The 23,020-nt window shown below is 38.0% G+C and overlaps 1 protein-coding gene across 2 annotated transcripts in view; it reads left to right on the top strand.

Moving 5' to 3' along the window:
* Positions 1-23,020, top strand: part of PLCB1 (phospholipase C beta 1) — an 805,117-nt gene that overhangs the window by 666,102 nt on the left and 115,995 nt on the right. For both annotated transcript variants that reach the window (XM_060186536.1, XM_060186537.1), the window contains exons 24-26: positions 8,447-8,579; positions 10,764-10,817; positions 16,599-16,818. In XM_060186536.1, the coding sequence (XP_060042519.1) occupies positions 8,447-8,579; positions 10,764-10,817; positions 16,599-16,818 (407 nt within the window). The remainder of the gene's footprint in view (positions 1-8,446; positions 8,580-10,763; positions 10,818-16,598; positions 16,819-23,020) is intronic.

The raw sequence follows: 23,020 nt of genomic DNA, 5'->3' as shown, positions 1-23,020 counted from the left end.
CCCTAGACTCTTCTCTGTCCATGAGCCACATGTTTTTGCACTCACCAGTGATTTGGTGGGATCCTGAAGTCGTTCTAGTCCTGTCTTGTTGTGGTTCCACATGATCTCTTTTGGTATTCCTAGTTGACCTGGGAGAGGAGAGGAGAGAAATACAGCTGCTGCTCCTCCATAGCCTTGCCTCCAGAAGTCAATAATTGGTTTTATTTTTTATTTCAATGTATAATGTTGAAGTACTTTGAGCTCATTTGCCTGAAGTAGTAGTTAGTCCAGAAATTTTAATATTCTAGTCCATAGCATATCTGAATACCATAAGGACATTGAAAGTTGACTGACAATGACAAGATTTTTAAATTTTCCTTTAGAACTCTGCTTCTCAAATTATAATACATGTACAAAGGCACTTGGGAATCTTTAGATGTATTGGATTATCAGAAAAGCCATGACACATTTTTGCATAGAAAAACAGAAAAAAAATACATAAAAACTTTTCTAACAACCCATAAGGACATTGAAAGTTGACTGACAATGACAAGATTTTTAAATTTTCCTTTAGAACTCTGCTTCTCAAATTATAATACATGTACAAAGGCACTTGGGAATCTTTAGATGTATTGGATTATCAGAAAAGCCATGACACATTTTTGCATAGAAAAACAGAAAAAAAATACATAAAAACTTTTCTAACAACCCAATAATTGGTCTGAAATGGGCACAGAAATTCTGCTTTTTAGTGATGCTAATGCTACAGGTCTTTGGGCCATATTGCAGTAACAGGGCTCCCAAACTGTAGCATACCACAGAACTACCTGTGTGATTTCTAAAAACACAAACTGTCATTCATGTATGATAACAGATATTTACTATATGTCTGTGAACTTTTATTAATTTTCTTAGCACTGACAGAAACCAACATTAATACAAGTTCACACATGCACACATAACCTGCAATTATTATTGTTTCACAAAAGGATACCATATAAATGCTGCTTTATTTATACAATGACAAGACCATATTGTGCCAAGTTGTAAACCCAGCAAGACAGCTGACATACATAATGTGCCTTCTTTAAAAATAAAACAAAAAAAAAAAGACCAAACAAAAAAGAGGATAATGTGTCTGCTTTGTCACATACACAGATCCAGGTTTGAGCCAGGCCTTTGGTCCTGTGGCAGATATTTCCTATTCTCTCTCTTTCTCTCTCCCCCTCTCCCTCTCCCTCTCCCTCTCCCTCTCTCTCTGTGTCTGTGTCTGAAAAATTCAGCCCAGAGTGAGGAAAAAACCAAGGAAACAAATCAATTAAATCTATGATTCAGTTACTGCTGGAAGAATTTGTTGGTCATTAATCATAACAAAAGCCAAAATAATTGTACTTGATAAAAATTAATCAAATCAACAGATTTATTTATTCAGCTCTATAGAGCTGTCTTATGCTTCTGCTTCACCCAGATAGATTCCCCCAAATATAGACATTTTGCCATATTTTGTTATGAAAGATTTCAAATATATACAAATGGTGTATATATATATATATATGATAGCTATACTTCAATTTCTTGGATTCCACATTAAAAGTTTGATGCATTTGCTTTATCAGCATATAGCCATTTCTGTCTATTAATTATCCCATCTTTTTTTTGTGCTTGTAAAATTTGGTTGCAGATGTTAGTGTATTTTTTTTCTTTTTAAAAAAATTTCTTTATTGGGGAATTAATGTTTTACATTCAACAATAAGTACAATAGTTTGTACATGCGAAACATTTCCCAGTTTCCCATATAACAATACAACCCCCACTAGGTCCTCTGTCATCTGTTTTGGACCTGTATTCTCCCCCACACCCACCCCAGAGTCTTTTACTTTTGTGCAATATGCCAATTCCAATTTAGGTTCTATTTGTGTTTTCTCTTCTGATCTTGTTTTTCAACTTCTGACTGAGAGTGAGATCATCCCGTATTCATCCTTCTGTTTCTGACTTATTTCACTCAACATGATTTTTTCAAGCTTCATCAAAGATCAACTGAAAACGGTGTAGCCACCATTTTTAATAGCTGAGTAGTATTCCATTGTGTATATACCACAACTTGCTCAGCCACTCATCTGTTGTTGGACACCTGGGTTGCTTCCAGGTTTTGGCTATTACAAATTATGCTGCTAAGAACATATGTGTACACAGATCTTTTTGGATGGATGTGTTGGGTTCCTTAGGATCTATCCCCAGGAGAGGAATTGCAGGGTCATAGGGTCGGTCCATTTCTAGCCTTCTGAGAGTTCTCCAGACTGCTCTCCACAGGGGTTTCTTTCTTTTTTTTCTTCTAGCTTTTCTTTCTTTTTTATTTATTTATTTATTTATTTATTTATTTTTATTTAAGAAAGTATTAATTGACAAAACCATAGGGTAGGAGGGGTACAATTCCACACAATTACCACCACCCAATCTCCATATCCCACCCCCTCCCCAGTAGCTTTCCCATTCTCTATCCCTCTGGGAGCATGGACCCAGGGTCGTTGTGGGTTGCAGAAGGTAGAAGGTCTGGCTTCTGTAATTGCTTCCCCGCTGAACATGGGCGTTGACTGGTGGGTCCATACTCCCAGTCTGCCTCTCTCTTTCCCTAGTAGGGTGGGGCTCTGGGGAAGCAGAGCTCCAGGACACATTGGTGGGGTCTTCAATCCAGGGAAGCCTGGCCGGCATCCTGATGGCATCTGGAACCTGGTGACTGAAAAGAGAGTTAACATACAAAGCCAAACAAGTTGTTGAGCAATCATGGACCCAAAGCTTGGAATAGTGGAGAGGAAGTGTTAGGGGGGTACTCACTGCAAACTCTAGTGTACTTCTGCTTTCAGGTATATATTTTGCAGTAGTTTATGGATACGTGTGAACATATGCTCTCTCTCACAGAAACTGGTGTATATCTAGGTTTTGGGACTTTGTTAGAAAGTGAACCACCTGAGATGGAATTAGAGTATACTATGAAAGGAAAGGTCTCACCCGAGTAATGAAGCTGAAGGGTTGTCATTCCACACGTGAAGTCTCTGGACACAGTCTGAAGTGAAGCATGTTGAGGTGGCAATCGTTGTGTTGGTAGGGGTTTATTTCTTTCCTAAACATTCATCACACATAAATCAGGAAATAGCTTTGGGAAATTATTATAAATTTCTTTATTTTATTTTTAACTCTTTTATTATTTTTATTTACTTATCAGATAGAGACAGTCAGAAATTGAGAGGGGAAGGGGTGATAGAGAGCGAGAGATACAGAGAGACAACTGAAGCCTTGCTTCACTAGTGGCAAAGCTTTCCCCCTGCAGGAGGGGACTGGTGGCTCAAACACGGTCCTTGTGAATTGGCACATGCGCACTCAGCCAGGTGTGCCATGACCCAGCCCTGGTTATGAATTTCTTAGAAATATGTGACAGGGGAGTCGGGCTGTAGCACAGCGGGTTAAGCGCAGGTGGCGCAAAGCACAAGGACCGGCATAAGGATCCCGGTTCGAACCCCGGCTCCCCACCTGCAGGGGAGTCACTTCACAGGCGGTGAAGTAGGTCTGCAGGTGTCTATCTTTCTCTCCCCCCTCTGTCTTCCTCTCCTCTCTCCGTTTCTCTCTGTCCTATCCAACAACGACAACTACAACAATAAAACAACAAGGGCAACAAAAGGGAATAAATAAATAAAATAAAAAATATTAAAAAAAAAAGAAATATGTGACAGACTCATTATCTTATTTCCTTAGCTAACAGAAATATAAAGTACAGCGCTGGGAAAATGTCTCAACAGTCAAACACATACTTTGTATGTGTGATACACTAGCTTCAATCTGAGGCATGCATTAAAAATAAGAAAGCTAAAGTCAAAGAACATATCATAAATGGCAAGGGGGTACTCATGTCTCTCTCATGCACTGTGGGGGTCAGAAGCTAAGGGCTAAGGGGGATGGGGTGGGTGGTCCAGAAGATAGTCTCTTAGCATGTAGAGAAAAGCATACAGAGCATGAGTGAAAGAGAGAGAGGCCATGGGAAGAATGAGAGCTCTTCTACTGCTTCCTAGCTTCCCCTTACTACCCTCTCCTTGCTGGCTTGCATCTTGCATTACTTTCCCCCACAGCCTTTATACATTACATCAATCAGCATCAGGCACAAACACTTCATTAATCCGTATCTGGTGCAAATGGTTGACATCACATCAATCAAGCAAAGCACGAGCATTAAGCCATGTCAGGGCTTTACCCTATCCTGACTCACACAGAAAAAAAAAAGAAATAAATTTTAAGATATAAACTGTACGGCTAAGTTATTGGAGTGCTAAGTAACTCTGTCCTTTATTGAGGTTCTTTCATATAGTAGTTGCAGGACAGTATTTATATTGGGATACCAGATGGGTTGGAGGAAAGATTATAATATTTTCCCAATATTAAAGACAAGAATCATAGGTTCATCATCAGAAATCCTGTCCATTTGAGATTAATGTGGCAGTAGCTATGACTTTGTTAGAGCTACCATTGCCCCATAGGAAAAAAATCCTTCCTTGAATTTGTTACAGTTTATACCTTAAGTTTGGAAAACCCTCTACTTACTACATTAACCATTCAACTAAATTCTCCCACTGTTAGTTGTCTATTGCTGGATAGTCAAATTCATTTTCAGTTGCCCAGAATGGAAATCTTTATAACTAGCATACCAAATGGCATCTCTTGTCTCTCTTAAACTTAAAAAAAAGGAATTTCAAGTTATCTCTAATTATCCACTTGTATAATATTTTCAAGGAACTTCTGTTCATTTTGGAAGTAGGAAGGGCATAGTTGTTTTATTTTTAAAATATTTATTTATTTATTACCTTGTTTCATTATTGTAGTTATTATTGTTGTTATTGATGTCATCGTTGTTGGATAGGATAGAGAAGTGGAGAGCAAAGGGGAAGACAGAGAGGGGGAGAGAAAAATAGACACCTGCAGACCTGCTTTACTGCCTGTGAAGTGATTCCTCTGCAGGTGGGGAGGTGGATGCTCGAACCGGGATCCCTACGCTGGTCCTTGCACTTTGCGCCACATGCGCTTAACCCACTGTGCTATTGCCCAACTCCTGGCATGGTTGTTTTAAATAAAATCTTGACTTTAAAAGGCCTGTTATTCTAATATATTGAAGGAAGATACTGTAATGTTAAGATGTGACCACTAGAGGGAGGCAGATACCTATTTTTGTTATGGTTTAGTTTGCCCTTTGCTTTTTCTTTTTAAAAATGTTTTATTTATTTTAATGACAAAGAAAGAGAGAGAGAGACCAGAGCACTGCTCAACTCTGGATTTTGGTGGTGCTGTGGTGGTGCTGAGGGGTGAGCCTGGGACCTCAGAGCTTCAGGCACCAAAGTCTTTTGCATAACCATTATTGTGTCTCCCCCACCTCCCTGCCCACTTTTTCTTGCCTGCTAAAGCAAGATCTCGTACAACTAAACTATCTTCTGCATCATCTTTGTTTTATTAATATGCATTTATTTTTTAATTTTGTATTAATTAACAGGATAATTAAGAGGGGAGAGCTAGAGAGGGGGGGAATAGAGACATCTGCAGCACTGCTTCACCACTTGTGAAGCTTCCCTGCTGCAGGTGGGAACCAGAAGCTTAAACCTGGGTCGTTGACATGCTTGGTGATGTATGTGCTCAACGAAGTGTTCCAAAGCCCAATCTCTCTTCTGAACCTTCCTTCCTTGAAATGTGCTTTCCTCATAGCAACAGCTACTTTATTCCACTGCTCTAGAGCCCAACCTGCACTATCTCGAAACTGTGCTTGTATTTAAAAAGTTGCCAAATCTTACAAATTTACAAGAGAACAAATCTCAAAAGCCTTTCTCAAACACATACACATAAATGTCATGACTTTGTAAGGTGATCAATGGAATTGTTGAGTTGATCTGTGTATTAAAACACTGAATTATCTTGTACTGCTGAAATTGATATGTCAGTTTTACCTCAATAAAAAAAAATGGAGGGGCTTCGAGATTGCTCATCTTGGGTGGCTGGTGCCTTTACCATGAGCTCCCTAACACTGAATGGGAGCACTGCTGGCACAAGAGGAAGCTCCCCAGATGATGGATGGGATAGTGCTATGGTTATCTCCCCCTCTTTCAAATACAGGCAAACCTCAGAGATATTGTGGATAGAGTTCTAGACAAGTGAAATAAAGTGACCATGCCAATCAAGTAAATGACACAAATGATTTGGTTTCCTGCTGCATATAAAATTCTGTTTATATTGTAGATTATTGAGTGCACAATAGTAAATTCTCAAAAAAATGTACATAACAGAATTTTTAAAACTTTATTGATATATTTAAGAAAAATGGAACCCTAAAGCATTAAAATCATATATTCATGATGCCTAATGAGCCAACATTTTTTTGCTTGTTTCATTTGGTGAAGCAAAGAAAACTTTTTCCTGCACCCCATGGACTGTAAATCTCTGCTTTGTATTTCTTGTGGAATGAAAAGTACACAATCTCTTCTGTTGTCATATAACTTTAGGAAGCATTTTTTTAAAAAATTAATTATCTTTATTTATTTATTGGATGGAGACAGCCAGAAATAGAGAGGGAAGGGGAAAATAGAGAGGGAGAGAGACAGAGAGACACCTGCAGCACTGCTTCACCACTTACAAAGCTTTCCCCCTGCAGGTGGGGACCACGAACATGAACCTGGGTCCTTGTGCATTGTAACATGTGTGTTCAGCCAGGTGCACCACCACCGGTCCCTAGGAAGCATTTTTCTCATGTATAAACAACCACATAGCACAAAGCACAAGGACCGGCGTAAGGATCCCGGTTCGAGCCCCCGGCTCCCCACCTGCAGGGGGGTCGCTTCACAAGCAATGAAGCAGGTCTGCAGGTGTCTGTCTTTATCTCCCCCTCTCTGTCTTCCCTTCTTCTCTCCATTTCTCTCTGTCCTATCCAACAACAATGACATCAATAATAACTACAATAATAAAACAACAAGGACAACAAAAGGGAATAAATAAAATTAATATAAAAAATTGAAAAAAAAAAAAACTAAACACAGCAATAGCAGAACTTACCCATCTAATGAAGGGTTCAAAAGTCAAAGCTCTACAGAGTGAGTCATGGACTGTCCTAGTTACTTACTTGGGTTCCTGTCTCTGTTTGCTTTCCTGCCACTAATTCCAGGGCATATCCTATCTACCTCCATCCCAACACCCCTGAGCAAGCCATGGGAGACATGGGGCATTATTTGCTGAATTTAAATGAGTTCTTCTATTGCCTTAAATGATTTTGCATCTCCTGTTTCAGAGTTTGGGTAGGTGGGGGTCAGCGTTGAAGCCGCTGGCAACAATCAGTATAACTCTTATTTTCCTAAAATGCAATAAAAGGGTAGTCTGCTCTAGGTAGTGATGTGGCAAAATCAGATGCCAGTGAACTCTTCATGGCTCCTGCCTATTTCCCAGAACTTTTTGATGTGCTAGCAAGTAAGAGCATTGGCATAGCCTCAATAACAGCAGAATGAATGTGCCTTGCATCTACAAGACAGTTTTAAGAAAAGAGTCGCAGAGCATCTAGAGCACTGGAAAACATGGAAATGGTAGGTAATAGTAGGTAGTGACTGAGGCAGTTAGTTTATATGGTTAACATTTGTTTAGCAAGCATTTACTAAATATTCATTCTGTACCAGCTATGGCAGAGGCGAGAGTGGCAATGGTCATATATTTCAACTCCTTAATTATTATTACTCTTGTCACTAAGTAACTTGCCCCAAATCACAGTGCTACTAAGTGACAAGACCAGAATTGGACCCAGGCAAGCCTGTTTTCCAAACCTGCACTTATAGTTCCTTTATCAATTAGTGACTGCAGTGTGACAATCAGTCTCAAATTTTGTGCTTAAAAAAATAAAATAAAATACGTTTTTGTTTTTCCAGAGGCATATGGTCAGCGGGGCAGCTTTGCTGATGTGATCCAGCTGGTATTGGCTCATGTTAGCGGGACTCTCTCAGGTGTCTGTGGGGAGCTTGGGGGTGGCTGTTCTGGGATATTCCTGCTTAGGTGACTCTTCTCTCCTTCACATGGCCTTTCACCTTGGTATATAAAAGTAGGGGCTTGAGAAAGTGGACAAATTTGAAAGTGCCTTCATCTATTGTTTGCATATCAAGCTTGTGACTGTGTTGTTTATCCAAAGTAAACCTCATGGTTAATGCAGAATTAAGGTGGAAAGTCACCATCAGAGAGCACCACACATGGAAAGACAGAAAAAATTAGGGGCCTCTGAATATTATTAATCTACTACAGTCATGATCCAATAGAGTGTTTTCACCTACATCACCATGAAGTTTGAATTTGGGCGTTTAAGATTCCAAAGGAGCTGTGAAACTGTTATCAACATGTAGCCTTGTGCACCTAAGGAGATAATAAAGGAACAATATAAATGAGGAAATGTAAATGACTTTTATGGTTTCAGGCAGATTCTGGGGAAACACCATCAGAGGCTCCAAGTGAAGCTAGGACAGCTCCAGCAGAAAATGGAGTGAACCACACTACATCCCTGACTCCAAAACCACCCTCTCAGGCTCTCCACAGCCAACCAGCTCCAGGTAAACACTGTTAAAAAGACAAGTTTTACAACTTCAATGTGGACTCCAGTTTCTTTATGTCACTGAAGGTGACAACAGGAGCACGATGTGAGCAAAGGTGAATGGGTTTACAAGAGGCTTCAGATATATGTCAGAAATAAGTGAGTGAATGCACGAGTCACTAAGCCACTAAGAGAGGGCCCATCTGGGCTTGCTAATAACTTATGAAGCCACGATAAAGCATCACCCATATTTTTTATATCTTTGTTTAGTGAAGGGTTATGATCTGTCAGTCTACTGGCAGGGTTTGTGAAGAATTCTTAAAAATTCCCAAATAGTGGTGTTGTAGAGAAGCACATTTCTTGTTGTACTTCACTAATAACTTGTCGAGAATTCACTTCTGCCTTTCTCCAACTACATTTATATTGATTTAACATTGGTTTACAATAGTAGTACATTTTAAGAGTGTAATTTCACACCTGCATCTGTGTATACGCTTAACCACACCCACTGCCAAAGTTTCAGTGTCCTCACCTCAGAGATGCCTCTACTTGCCATTCCCATCTCCCCTCCCTCTATCTTCCAGTAACCATCATAATGTTTGCAGTACCTTCAGAATCTGTTTGCTTATTGTTATATGTCCATTCATGTTAGTTATCTATATTCCACTTATGAGTGAAACCACCAGCAATTGCTTTTCACTTCTTTGTGTACTTAACTTTGCAGAATCACCTCCAGTTCTATCCCATTTTGTTCTAAAAGACCCAGTGACATCTTTTTAAATACTATTCTGTTGCGTATGTGTCCCACATTTTTTATCCAGTCACTAATTGAAGACATTGGCTGATTTCATATTTTGACTATTGTGAATAGGGATTCTAAATTAAATCTTTAAAAATATTTTATTTATTAATTTAATAGATACATAGTGAAAGAAAGGCGTGAAGAATCATTTTACATAACTACCCCACTATCTTCCCAGCCCAAGAAGTGAATGATGGGATATATATATAAAAATATATATTAAAATATATATGTATATATATATATACACAAAACACAGATATTTTTAGTGTCTCTAGAATATAAGTAACCATTTAAATATGTGAGTAAGTATGGTTTCAAGCTTTCAATGGCAAAGGGGTAGCTTAGCATCTTAGAATCTTCATTAACTTGGTGTTCTAGGATAGACTTGCAGAATACTTTTTAAAATGACACAGATTATGATCCACTGCCTAATGCCAGCATTTCTCGGAATCATGGTGCACTTATCAACCCAGAAAATGAACATAAGTTCAATACACAGAACTACAGATGTTGTTTGAACTTTACCTGCTTTCTATTAATATCCCTTTATTATTTCAGGTGCCTACTCATGATCCCACATTTGATCTGTGATCATTCCTTAGTCTTTCATGATCTTGGTGTGTCTTAAATTCGGGATGTCGTCAAATCTATTAGTTAAGGTTCTCTTTGCCAGGTTTCTCCACTGGAAGATGTGTTTTCCACCCCCTTTGTAGTTAATAAATGTCTTGGAGAGGCAATCTGATACTATAAAAAACATCTTCTTTTCTCCTTAATCTTATTATATTATATTATATTATATTATATTATATTATATTATATTATATTATATTATATTATATTATATTATATTATATTATATTATATTATATTATATTATATTATATTATATATATTTTTAACCAGAGCACTGCTCAGCTCTGGCTTATGACAGTGTGGGGGATTGAACCTGGGACTTGAGAGCCTCAGGCATGAAAGTCTCTTTACATAACCATTATGCCATACCCCCACACTCTCCTTAAACTTTTGTCAAATTATGTTTTCATTCACCAGTGGATTGTACCTGAAGCAATTACTACTGCTTGTTCCTAGCATTTATTTTTAAAAGAGCACTGGCCATTCCTGATTTTGCCAAAAGGTGGCAATAGCATGCCTAAACTTTTTTTTCCTTCAAATATAGCTTTGCTTCAAAGTGACATCCTTTTCTCTTTAAATGGAGCACATAGTTTCACATCTAATTGGAATTGTTGCAATGTTATACAGTGAAGGCATTTCATGGAATATTTCTCTGGCAATTTGACACTTTTAAAGAAATGTAGATTCAAACATCAAAGGTTGTTGCTTTACAGAGAAAAAAAATTCATTTAAGAGAATAAACTTATTTTATCTTTTTAATTTCAGGTTCTGTAAAGGCACCTGCCAAAACAGAAGATCTTATTCAGAGTGTCTTAACAGGTAAATATCTTCTCTCCCATGGAATTAAACATTTGACTATTTTATAGTGCAAGTATTTATAGAAGAGTTTTCAATTCCTCTCTGAATAATGACACTATTACTATCTTTTCTCATAAAAATCTACAGACATGGAGTACTTTAAGCCATACTGCAAAATGTAATGAGAGATATAACCATATACAGCGGGTAGGACATTATTAGTATAAAAATAATACAGTTCCACAAGATGTCTTCAAAATCCACAACAAAGCCATGGTGTCTTGTGACTGACATGAATCAGCCACACACACTTAACTTTTGCCCATCAAGTACCAATTCAATGGAGCAGGAGGAAAGAATATTTTGTATTTAAGAGAAAGTTTAGTACATTTAAGTGTTAAAGAGTTTACCAATTTGGACCACGCAGTTTCCTCTCAGGGGAGAAAATGCAAACAAAAACCCATCTGGGCAGAGATTTTCTATGTGAAACTCTGGGTTTACTGGCCAGTTCCTACCATCAGAATATGCTTTTTTGGACCAAGCGTGAGACTTGGAAGAATAGACTCTTTGCCATCAGTCTTCACTAGTTAAGAATGCCAACAGAGGGCTAAGGAGATAGCAAAATCTTACCATGTACATGCAAAAGCAATCCTACTTTGTGACAACATTTTATATTAAATTTTACATTAGCAGCTGTCTTGAAGAAAGAAAGATGTCTATTTTTAAATCAAATAGTTTCATACTAGAAATGTCATTCCTGGAATAACAATTCATGTCTCCCCAAAGTGTCAACAAACACTGTATTTTAGAAATGCAAAATATGATCCAGTTGTGCCCATGGAGTACGTACACGGTATTTAAGAACTGGAATATAGTTTGGGAAATTTTGATATTTGGTTAGTTCCAAATACTAGTGGGACTAAAATTGGTACAAACTTTCTTTAAGACAGCTAGCAATATATGGCAGAGTCTTTAAAAGGTTTATAATTACTCAGCCCAATACATAAGAGAAAGGTATTATCACCTAAATATGCCCTACCAGTAAGACCCCCCAAACTGTATAAACAATCCAAATGTCCATAAACATATTGAATAAATTGTAGTATAATCATCAAGTGTAATAAAATACACCTGTAGAAATAAATAAGCTGCAACTACACAACAGCGTGGCAGAAATTCATAAGCATAATTATTATTGTTTTTTTAAATATTTATTTATTTCCCTTTTGTTGCCCTTATTGTCTTGTTGTAGTTATTAACGTTGTTATTGACGTCGTCATTGTTGGATAAGACAGAGAGAAATGGAGAGAGGAGGGAAGACAGAGGTGGGGAAAGACAGACACCTGAAGACCTGCTTCACCACCTGTGAAGCGACTCCCCTGCAGGTGGGGAGCCAGGGGCTCGAACCGGACTCCTTCTGCTGGTCCTTGCACTTCGCGCCACCTGTGCTTAACCCGCTGCGCTACCGCTCGACTCCCCATAAGCATAATTTTTAAAGTGGTCTGATACAAAAGTATATGTTCTTTCTGAGTTCATCTTTATAAAGTTCAAAACCAAGCAAAATTAAGTTTTACTGTTAGAAGAACAGATTGGATTTTACTGAAAAGCAGTCCAGTACTCCAAAAAGTGTATCTGCAGTACTGGGAATATTCTGATTTGAAATCTAATTGTGTATTATTGAAGTGTGTTCACTCTGTGACATGTAAAGGACCATATATTTATGATTTATGTATTTTTTAATTTTTAAGTATGTTATTTCTTCATTCATTTATTGGCTAGAGATTAAGAGAAACTGAGATGGGTAGGAGAGGGGAGAGAAAGAGACTTACCTGCAGCACTGCTTCACTGCTAATGAAGCTTCCCCCATTGCAGGTGGGTAGTGGGGGGCTTGAATTCAGGTCCTTGAACATGGTAACATATTCACTCAAGTTAGTGCACCACCACACAGGCACAGATTTATGTCTTTTAATGCATGTATTTATATTTTCACCAAGAGAATATACAAAATGCATAGAAAAATTACTTGAGGGCGTCGGGTGGTGGCATACCTGGTTGAGTGCACTAGTTACAGTGCACAAGGACCCAAGTTCAAGTCCCCAGCCCCCACCTGTGGGGGAAAGCTTCACAAGTGGTGAAACAGGGCTGCAAGTCTCTCTCTGTCTCCCTCCCTCCTTATCTTCTCCTTCTCTCTCAATTTCTGGATATCTTCAGCCAATAAATAAAGAAAAACCATTTTTAAAAAAGAAAAAGTTACTTGAGGAATTATATTAAAAAGAAAACAAAACACGTGTTTAAATATTTAATTTTATGGAAATTAATACTAGTTAGTACAACAGACAGAAGTTTAAATGGGGCCAGAGAGAGAGAGAGAGAGAGAGCACAACGGTAACAACAGACTTTAATGCCTGAGACTTAACGTCCCAGATTCAGTCCCTGGCATGACCATTAGCCAAAGCTGAGTAGTGCTCAGGTCTGTCTGTCTGTCTCTCTCTCTGTGTATTTCATTTAAGTAAATGAATAAATAAGTCTTACTTCTTTTAGTGTAAGTAGAGCCTGATTTCAGTGTTGTTTAAAAACATGCAAATGCAGGACCAACAAAATAGCTCAATTGAATATAGGCCTGCTATTGTCCTGCTTTGTCATGTGCTCAGCACAGATTCAAGCCCAGCTCTCACCACACTGGAGGAAGCTTTAGTGCTTTGGCAATTTTTCCTCTCTGTTTCTCTCTCTCTCTCCCTTTCTCCCTCTCTCTCTCTCTCTCTCTCTCTCTCTCTCTCTCTCCTCCTCCTCCTCCTCCTCCTCCTCCTCCTCCTCCTCTTCTCTCCTTGAAAAAGTCAGCTTGGAGTGGTGAATCACCATGAATGACGCCAAAAATAAAATAAGTAAATAAACAAACAAGTGCAAATATAAAAGACCAGAACCAATCACATAGTGGTGACTCACCACATATTTCCGCCCCCCCCCTTCTCTTTCTCTATTGATGGCTTGTTATCAGTGAGAGTTGTTTCTTTAAATATAATTTTATTAGAGATTTAGTAATGGTTTACAATATTATAAGATCGCAGGGGTATAGTTTCATACCACATCGACCATGGACACTACCTTTCTGTTTAAGAGGTATTTCAAAGAATGGACTTTCATCTGTGGAATTTTTTTAAATAGTGCTTTCTATGGAACTGTTATTTTTAATCATGAGTTAGAACATTTTAAATGCTTTTGCTAAACTTCCTAGATCTGATGCATTGTACAATACTTGTAAATGAGTGGATTGAATCTGTCATCAAAAATGAAATAATTTAGGAGTTAGGTGCATCTAGTTAAGCACTCACATTACAGTGCATAAGAATTGAGCCCCTGGTCCCCAGACCTGCAGGGGAAAGGCTTCAGTAGTGGTGGAACAGGTCTGCACGTGCTCTCTTTCCCTCTCTATCTCCATCTCCCCTCTCAATTTCTTTCTATCTCTATCCAATAGTAAATAAATCTCTTAATGACACTATTCCTTAAAATTATAAATTTTCAATATGAGAAGTTATTTTGCAACTGTATTCATTTCTTTGGGGCCTAAGAAGAGCCATTAAGTATACTTGCTTTTCTCCCTGATCTCATAAAGAAGATTGAAAATCAGGAGAATTGACACATTATGCAAAGAAGATAAGAATACTTCAATTTTTTGAAAACTTTAGCATTTTATAAGCAAATTTTTATTCTAGTTTCAATGTTTTTCTACTGGGTACCTTACTTTATATTTAGGTGTGTTGTTATTCATAACATATGGTATTTATGAGTCTCTTGACAATCTTGTTTATTTATAATACTTTTTTTTTTTTTTGGCTCTCAAAAACAGTAAGTTCAAATCAAAATAGGGAAATGTGTGAACTGTAACTTAGTGTAGGACCAAATAAGCAATTCATTGCATTTAAGACATCACTGATTTTAAGGTATTCCACTGGTCATGGATAGCTAAATAAAGCAAAGCAGTGTCGAAATGTGATACTCCACTGGCTACGTGACATCAGAATTTCACAAATATTATCATTTGATTTTTTTCTGTTTTGAAGTTCCTTTACTAGGGAAATGATAATCTACAAGATCTTTATTACATGTTGGTGCAGTTTCTTACTCCTCTATCGGCCACAACATCTGACATCTTCCTCCACCATCATGCCTTGAGGCCTCTAACATCTTTTTTTTTATTTCTTTTTTTTAATTTATTTATAAGAAGGAAACATTGACAAAACCATAGGATAAGAGGGGTACAACTCCACACAATTCCCACCACCAGAACTCCGTATCCCATCCCCTCCCCTGATAGCTTTCCTGTTCTTTATCCCTCTGGGAGTATGGACCCAAGGTCATTGTGGGATGCAGAAGGTAGAAGGTCTGGCTTCTGTAATTGCTTTAAAATGCATATTCTAGACTTGATGAAGTATGTCAATAAAATACAATTATACAAATGAAAGTTGCTCCTGATTCTATCCTGAGCCTTCTAGAAAAGCTCATTGAGGAATGTTTCCTCTGTTTACTGCTTTGCACTAGAACACTGTGGCAAATAAATAAACCACTGGTGTCTACCCTGTAATTGGCGCCTCTTAGAGATGGTGTGGTAGAAGCTGTGCAGTCATTTAAGGCCCTCTTAGGCAGTAATATTGAGATGAGATTTGGGGTCTCCATTTTGGAAAAAGCTAGTAGATCTATTTTAGATATATTCCAAGGGGCTCATAGCTTTACTAGTTTTTGTCTAAGCCTGCCATCTGATAGGCAAGTGGAACCCAGTTATTGTTTGGGGATGGTGTCATAGTTGGAAAGAGGGCAAGAAAGCTGGATCAAGGAAGAGTAGCTCCAAAATATGGGAAAAGTGTATGAATATTGTGAATTGTAAACACCATCAATTTGATCTGGGGCTCATATTCAGCACAGGAGTCTATGTAACCTCTGCATCCCTGTAGGTCTGAGCTCACATTTGTGGTCATGAGTAGGAACATTCCAGGTTGCACCAGTTTCAGGACCCATCTTCCTCAGGTGGTAGGTAGAGCATGTTATCCAACCTCCCTTTGGAGAATGGACCATTCCCTACCATTGTTGATCCACATTGAAGGCAAGGTCCTATAGGGGCTCACAAAGGGGTCCATTATGTTGTTCCTAATGGAGATGACCAGTGACAGTGGAGAGAGGGATCTATTAGAGGTCTACACCCATCATGTCTGTATAGGAATCCCAGGATTCCCTGACTAGGGCCCCAGGGACGGCCTGCTAGTGACTAAAAAGTCATCATTAAAGTATGCCAGTCTCTTGCCCTTATTCAGCTTTTGTAGTCCTTACCTTTTCTGACAAAGTTAGCTTTGGAGTGATTGAGGGAAGTGTAATAAGAAGTAGGTGAGGACGGTATCTAGATCTAAGAAGAAACTATGTTATCATATGCAAAGACCCAGGTGCTAGCTGCTGATCTCCAGCTGCAATGGGGAAGCCTCACTAATGGAGAAGCAGGTCTGCAGGTGTCTGTCTTTCTCTTTCTCTTTCCCTCTCTCTGCTCCTGTCCCTCTCAATTTCTTTCTGTCTTAACACATTTAATAATAATAGTAAATATCAAAATTACTAGTAGAGATTCTATTTCTAAGTTTGGTGAGCTGGGGGCAAAGGTAGCAAGCAACAGAGTTTGACATTGAAACTTGGCTCCTCAGCTGCAGTTGGCTAGGCTCAGACGAAGATTACTGAACAGGCATGTTGCTGCTCTTCTTTAGATCTTCACTTTACAGCCTCTCTATGTCTGTTAACACTCACACCTTTCTATCTGAATTTTTGCAGAAGTGGAAGCACAGACTATTGAAGAGCTAAAGCAACAGAAATCATTTGTGAAACTTCAAAAGAAGCACTACAAAGAAATGAAAGACCTGGTTAAAAGACACCACAAGAAAACCACTGACCTAATCAAAGAGCACACTACAAAATATAATGAAATTCAGAATGACTACTTGAGAAGGAGAGCTGCTTTGGAAAAGACGGCCAAAAAGGATAGTAAGAAAAAGTAAGGAGTAATCGTGATTGTTTGTTTTATAGTATGAAGGTAGAAGGTCATTTACAAAGATTTTTTTTTTATGTTTTGTGTAATATTTTGAAACCACAACTCTGCAAGAACGGAAACTACTAAGCTCTTTCCATTGTCCACAGCTATTTTGAAAACTTAGCTTAGTTTTGCTCATATTCAGTATTTGGTTGTTGTTATTGTTTATTTTTGATAGAGGCAGAAACATAGAGCAGGAGTGAAAGAGATCATGGCACCAAGGGTATTTCCTTCAGTGTGGTGGGGGTCATGCACATGACAAAGCAGTTCAATATCCAAGTGAGCTGTTCTATTTCACCAACCCCAATTTTTCTTATGGACTGAATTGTTATATGCGTCACCAGGGCTTCACCCATGTGAGATTTCACCACTCCAGTGCCTTTTATAGGTAGACAGGAAAAGAGAAAAGCAGAGATAGAGAGAGAAGGAGACACCATAGCACCAAAGTATCCTAGGGACATAGTACTCCCATGGAGTTTATGGGGGACCTGATCCCAGGTCTCATGCATCACAAGATGAAATTCCTACCAAGTGAATTATCTCACCTGCTTCCTAGATTGTGGACTGAATTTCTTTGACCAAATTCTGAGGATAGATACTTAGGAAACGCTACACTTAAGTTCTAGCCTATGAATGTAAAATTATCGACTCCTATTATAGTTACTCAAACACAGACTCTTGGGATTCAGCTTAGCAGTTTTGACTCACAGGCCTGAAATTTTGCATTTCCTATAAGCTCTTGGGTGATACTGATATTGCCAGACACTGGTCCAGAATCCAATCAGGTGCTCCTAGAAATCCAAGGCTGGCACAAAAGCCTTCTTTGGTCTATACCTTACTAGCTTCCTGAGTTTCATCTCCCAGAACCTTATATAAAAACTTGAAGCCAGGAATCAGGCGGTAGTGCAGCAGGTTAAGCGCACGTGGCACAAAGTTCAAGAACCAGCGTAAGAATCCTGGTTCGAGCCCCCGGCTCCTCACCTACAGGGGAGTCGCTTCACAGGTGGTGAAGCAGGACTGCAGGTATCTATTTTTCTCTCCCCCTATCTGTCTTCCCCTCCTGTCTCCATTTCTCTCTGTCCTATCGAACAATGACTACAACAATAGTAACTACAACAATAAAATAACAAGGGAAACAAAAGGGAATAAATAAATAAATAAATATTTACATCTCAAAAATGCTTGCTACCAACTATCAGATATTTTCTACCTGTTGAAATAGATTTCAGAATAATGCCTACTCTTAGAATCCCACAGTGGGCTGCTTGCCATAATTTACCCCTGAACTTTTTTGGAGTTAGGTTGATCTCATTGAGCTTCCACCTCTGTCCCTTGTTGAGGGGTCTTTTCTGGTCCTGGAATATACACTCTACTCTATTGGATGTTGACAAAGTTCTAAGTACATGTACTATGTTAGGTTTCTAGGCTACCACACAAAGTACCACTCACTGAGTGGACTGAACTAGTTGAAACTACTCTCTCAGCATCAGGTTTATGATCAGAAGAGTAAGAGAGAAATTATTTCTTATATCTTATACCTTCTGCTGCTCTTCCTTCTCCTTCTCTTTCTTCTCCTTCTGCTTCTTTAAGATTTATTTATGAGAGAAAGATATGGGGAGTGAGAGAACCAAAACATGATTCTGGTACATTAGATGCTAGGCATTGAACGTGGAACCTCATATTTAACACACTGTCCACTGTGCTAACCTCCCAGGCTGCACCACTTCTACCTTCTGGTGGGTGTTACCAATTCTCGGTGTTCCTTTAACTTGTGAGTCATCAGTTCAAAATCTGCCTCCACTATTATCTTCCCTTCTCCCTACACAGGTTCCTGGGTCCAACTTCTCTCTTTTCTAGATTGGCAATCATTAGATTAGCACCCATCCTATTCTACAATAACCACAATTCAACTAATTACATTTGCAACAACCCTAATTTCAAATAAGGTTATAGTCCGAAGCTCCAGGAAGAACATGACTGCTGGGTCATTGTCCAATGTAGTACATATGCTAAGCATGTTTGTATATTCCATGGAATTTCTATAGCATCATGGGAACTACTATGTGCGAACATTCCTCACAGTGAGGAAGTGAGGACATTAAGCTCAGTAAGGCTGTGTGACTCATGTAGGAGCATGCAGCACAAGAGCTGTAGTCACAGTGGAGTCACAGGGATCTCGCTGCATCCTAGGACATGGTAGGACTGGAATATGTATACATCTCTGTAAACCTGTCACTGCTTCTCAAATTGTCTTTATAGTCCCACCAGAGACTTAAACCTTGTAACTCCTTCTGTGAGCAGTTATACAATAAAAGGCAGGAGCCTATGACATAACAATTCCCAGATAAATTTATTTGTTAATTGGGAGTCGGGCGATAGCATAGCACGTTAAGCGAACCTGGCGCTAAGCACAAGGACTGGCATAAGGATCCCAGTTCAAGCCCCTGGCTCCCCACTTGCAGGGGAGTAGCTTCACAAGCAGTGAAGCAGGTCTGTAGATGTCTTATCTTTCTCTCCCCCTCTCTGTCTTCCCCATCTCTCTCCATTTCTCTCTGTCCTAACAATGACAACAACAATAATAACTACAACAACAATAAAAAAACAACAAGGGCAACAAAAGAGAAAATAAGTAAATAAATATAAAAAAAATTTAAAGAAAATCTTTTAAAAAATTGTTTATTAACTGTACCAGACTTTGTGAGATGATTTTTTTTGAAGTTTAGATTCTATAATTCTTTCAAACATACTTTGTAAACTTATGATGTGGCCTTGTTGACAAAAAAAAAAAACCCACAATATTTTACAGTCTGAAGCTCTATAATCAAGTGTTAAATTTTATGTAGAAATCACAATAATAAGAAAGTCCAAGTAAAACCCAGTTATTTTTGTTATTCTTCTTGCACACAATTTCCCTCTAATTTTACTGATAATTAAAAATATTTTGGTGGTGCACCTCGTTGAGTGCACATGTTACAATGAACAAGGACCCAAGTTTGACCCTTACCCCCCACCTGCTGGGAGAAAGCTTCACAAAAGGTGAAACACAGCTGCAGGTGTCTCTCCTTTTCTCTCCCTCTCTACCTCCTCCTCCTTTCGATTTATGGATATCTCTATTCAGTAAGCAAATAAAGATAATAAAAATATTCTTTATTTCTAATTTTATTAATTTAGCATTAACTAATCAAGATATTTTGTAAGACATGTTCTAAAAATTTTATGAACATTAACTCATACTATTTTTAAAATAGAAAGTTTTAGTTTAGACATGTCTAGTTTCCAGAATGATCCTTCAGTTCTATTTAAGTGTGAAATACTTCAATAAATTGTAATATCACAAAGATGAAAAAAAACCTGTATGTCATTTAAATTGTCACTCTACTTAATTTTCTGTAAATACAAAATAGCAATAAATCTTAAGATCAGACCTCTAGATTTATTCTGTATTGGCTATGAAATGAACAAAGGCAATATATTGTCCAATACAGTCCAGTGATCTGCACAGCAATATAAATCATAAATAGAGTTAATTGTGCAAATTATTTAAAACATTTTTAGAAACATCATAATCAGCTTTCTCATTAAAGAATCCCTGAAGGGTTTGACTTATAATAATTAGCACCAAGAAAGTTAAATTTTCTAATTATACTTTATATAAATCACCCTGAAGCTATGTAACTCATAAATCACCCTAAAATAGTGAAAGCATGTAAGCTACTTATCTTTAAGCTTGAAGTCAGCAAGGCTGTATTACATTCTCCATATTTTCTTCCTTTCCCAACAATGGTATTTTGCTGCCACCTTGAGGGGGGGTAAGATACATTTTTATGTCAAATATGGTGACATATAATTTAACATGCCTAACTTGAAAGCACAACCAACTCACAGTAACTTGGGTTTTTAAAAAAGCACTAAAAAATCATTTATTAGAACTGTTAGAATCTTAAAAGCCATGTTGGCGTGAAGATGCAGTGGTATACCTGGTTGACTTGCATGTCACCATGCATAAGGATCTGGGTTCAAACTCCTAGTCCTTACCAGTAGAAATGGAGGGGATCTTTACAAGTGATGAAGCAGCATTGCAGGTGTCTTTATTTCTCTATCTTCTTCATCTCTATCTTCCCTTCCACTCTCAATTTAGCAGAGTTCAGTAGACATAGAAAGTAACTCATATTTTGTGTTGATTTCTTGTATATGATCATTGTTCAAATTACAGGTCAAAATGACATTTTGGATAGGCTAAACTAAACAAAATTTTTGTTACAATTCACTTCATTCATTTATGTTTACTGTGTAAAGTAGCCACTATTTTTTTTAGTCATATGTGCAGAAAAATCAAATATGTAGCTCATGTTATATTTCTACTGGATCGTACCAATCATTTAATATGATTTCTGTCCTTGAGCACTGAATTTATCTTTTAGCTTCTGAGAAAAGGAAATATGGCTTAGATAATTTCTCTAATATGATTATAGGAAACTTGCTTTTCCAAGAAAGACATTTTCCTGGTATAGATTTCATAACAATTCATTGCATGGAGCTCACAAGACAAAATGAGGCAATAGGAGATAAAGTCTTCAACCTGGTTTTTACAGAAGATGCAGAAACATCGTCTCTTTGGTCATATATATATATATATATTTCCCTCAACAAGCAAACCTTAAAATCACTAAGCATCTAATAGCAAAAGGAAACTGTTTTTGTAATCTCCCAAAAGGCAAAGTCCATCCATTTCCCATTCTTTTTGCTTCACATTAAAATCCTGAGACTATCTCTAGTAATTATTGGACATTGTGTCCATTTATTTATTTTAGTACTGAATTATAAACATGATATGAAGAAGAGTTCATTTGAAGATGCGTTCAGTCAAGACACTGGCTTGGCTTGGGTTGCACTGATTCTGTATTGCCAGTAAGTGCACTGACTATGCCAGCTAACCTTCTTCTTGATAGCTGACCTTGAAGTGCTATTCCCTCATATTGTTGTATCCTTAGACACTAATCCTAAACTTCGAACTAACTGCTTAGTTCTTTTCTTTTTTTACTTCTTTCTTTTTTCCTTCCTTCCTTCCTTCCTTCCTTTCTTTCTTCTTCTTTGTTTTCTTTTGCCTTAGGGTTATTGTTGGGGTTCAGTGCTGGCACTATGAATTCACTTCTCCCAGTGGCTATGTTTCCACTTTATTGGATAGGCTAGAGAAAAAAGAGAGAGAGAGAGGAGAGGAAGATAGAGAGGAAGAGAGAATGACACCTACAGACCTGCTTCACCGCTGGTGATGCGTCTTCCCTGCAGATGGGGAGCCAGGGGCTCAGACCTAGATCCTTGTGTGGATCTTTGCACTTCATACTATGTGCACTTAACCAGGAGCACCACCACCAAGGTCCCTGTGTAGTTCTTCAATAATGAATAACTCAAAGAAAGTTACCCTTCATGGAGGGAGCATGCAGTAATTATAAGATGAAATAACCCATCCTCTTTTCTCTTAGTTTTTGAAAACAAGTACTATTTGTGTACAGATGTCATCGACATAGGAACAGCCTCCAAAGAAACACTTCATTATAAAACAGATATTTTACTAGCTTACTTTGCCCATCTGTAAGCTAATGTTAAGTATTCTGAGCACATTTAAGGAAGGTTCTGCTGAACTATTGTATGTGGTAGGTTAAGCATATTAAATTTATGTTCCTTTTAATTACTTTTTAATGAGCAGGGAGCAAGGGGAGAGTTAGAAGGAGAAAGAGGACCAGAGCATTACTCTGGCATATGCAATAATATGGAATCAAACTCAGAACCTCATGCGTGCAAGTTAGGCCCACCATCACTACTACTTCTTGGGCCACTTAAATGTATTTTCAATTTAGGATGATGTTGTTAGGATATAACCTCACTGTAAACTAACGAAGATCTGAATTTTAGTAACATACCCTTGCTACTAAATGATATCAAGCATAATGTGTCAGTTGGGAGGGTTGTCAGCACATCAATCTTTGTTTTCCAAGTCACATCATCCCAATATAAAACACTGCACTTCCTTTATTACCCTGATATAATCCAATCAACATAATACCTGTTGAAACTATTACCAAAGAAATGTAGCTGGGAAATGCATTATACCTGACACATTAAGGAGAAAGATGAAAGCCTTGAAATCTGTACAAGACGTTGTTTATCT

The sequence above is a fragment of the Erinaceus europaeus genome, chromosome 1 (assembly GCF_950295315.1).
Source record: "Erinaceus europaeus chromosome 1, mEriEur2.1, whole genome shotgun sequence".
Lineage (NCBI taxonomy): Eukaryota > Metazoa > Chordata > Mammalia > Eulipotyphla > Erinaceidae > Erinaceus > Erinaceus europaeus.
This window is presented reverse-complemented; position numbering and strand designations above follow the sequence as displayed.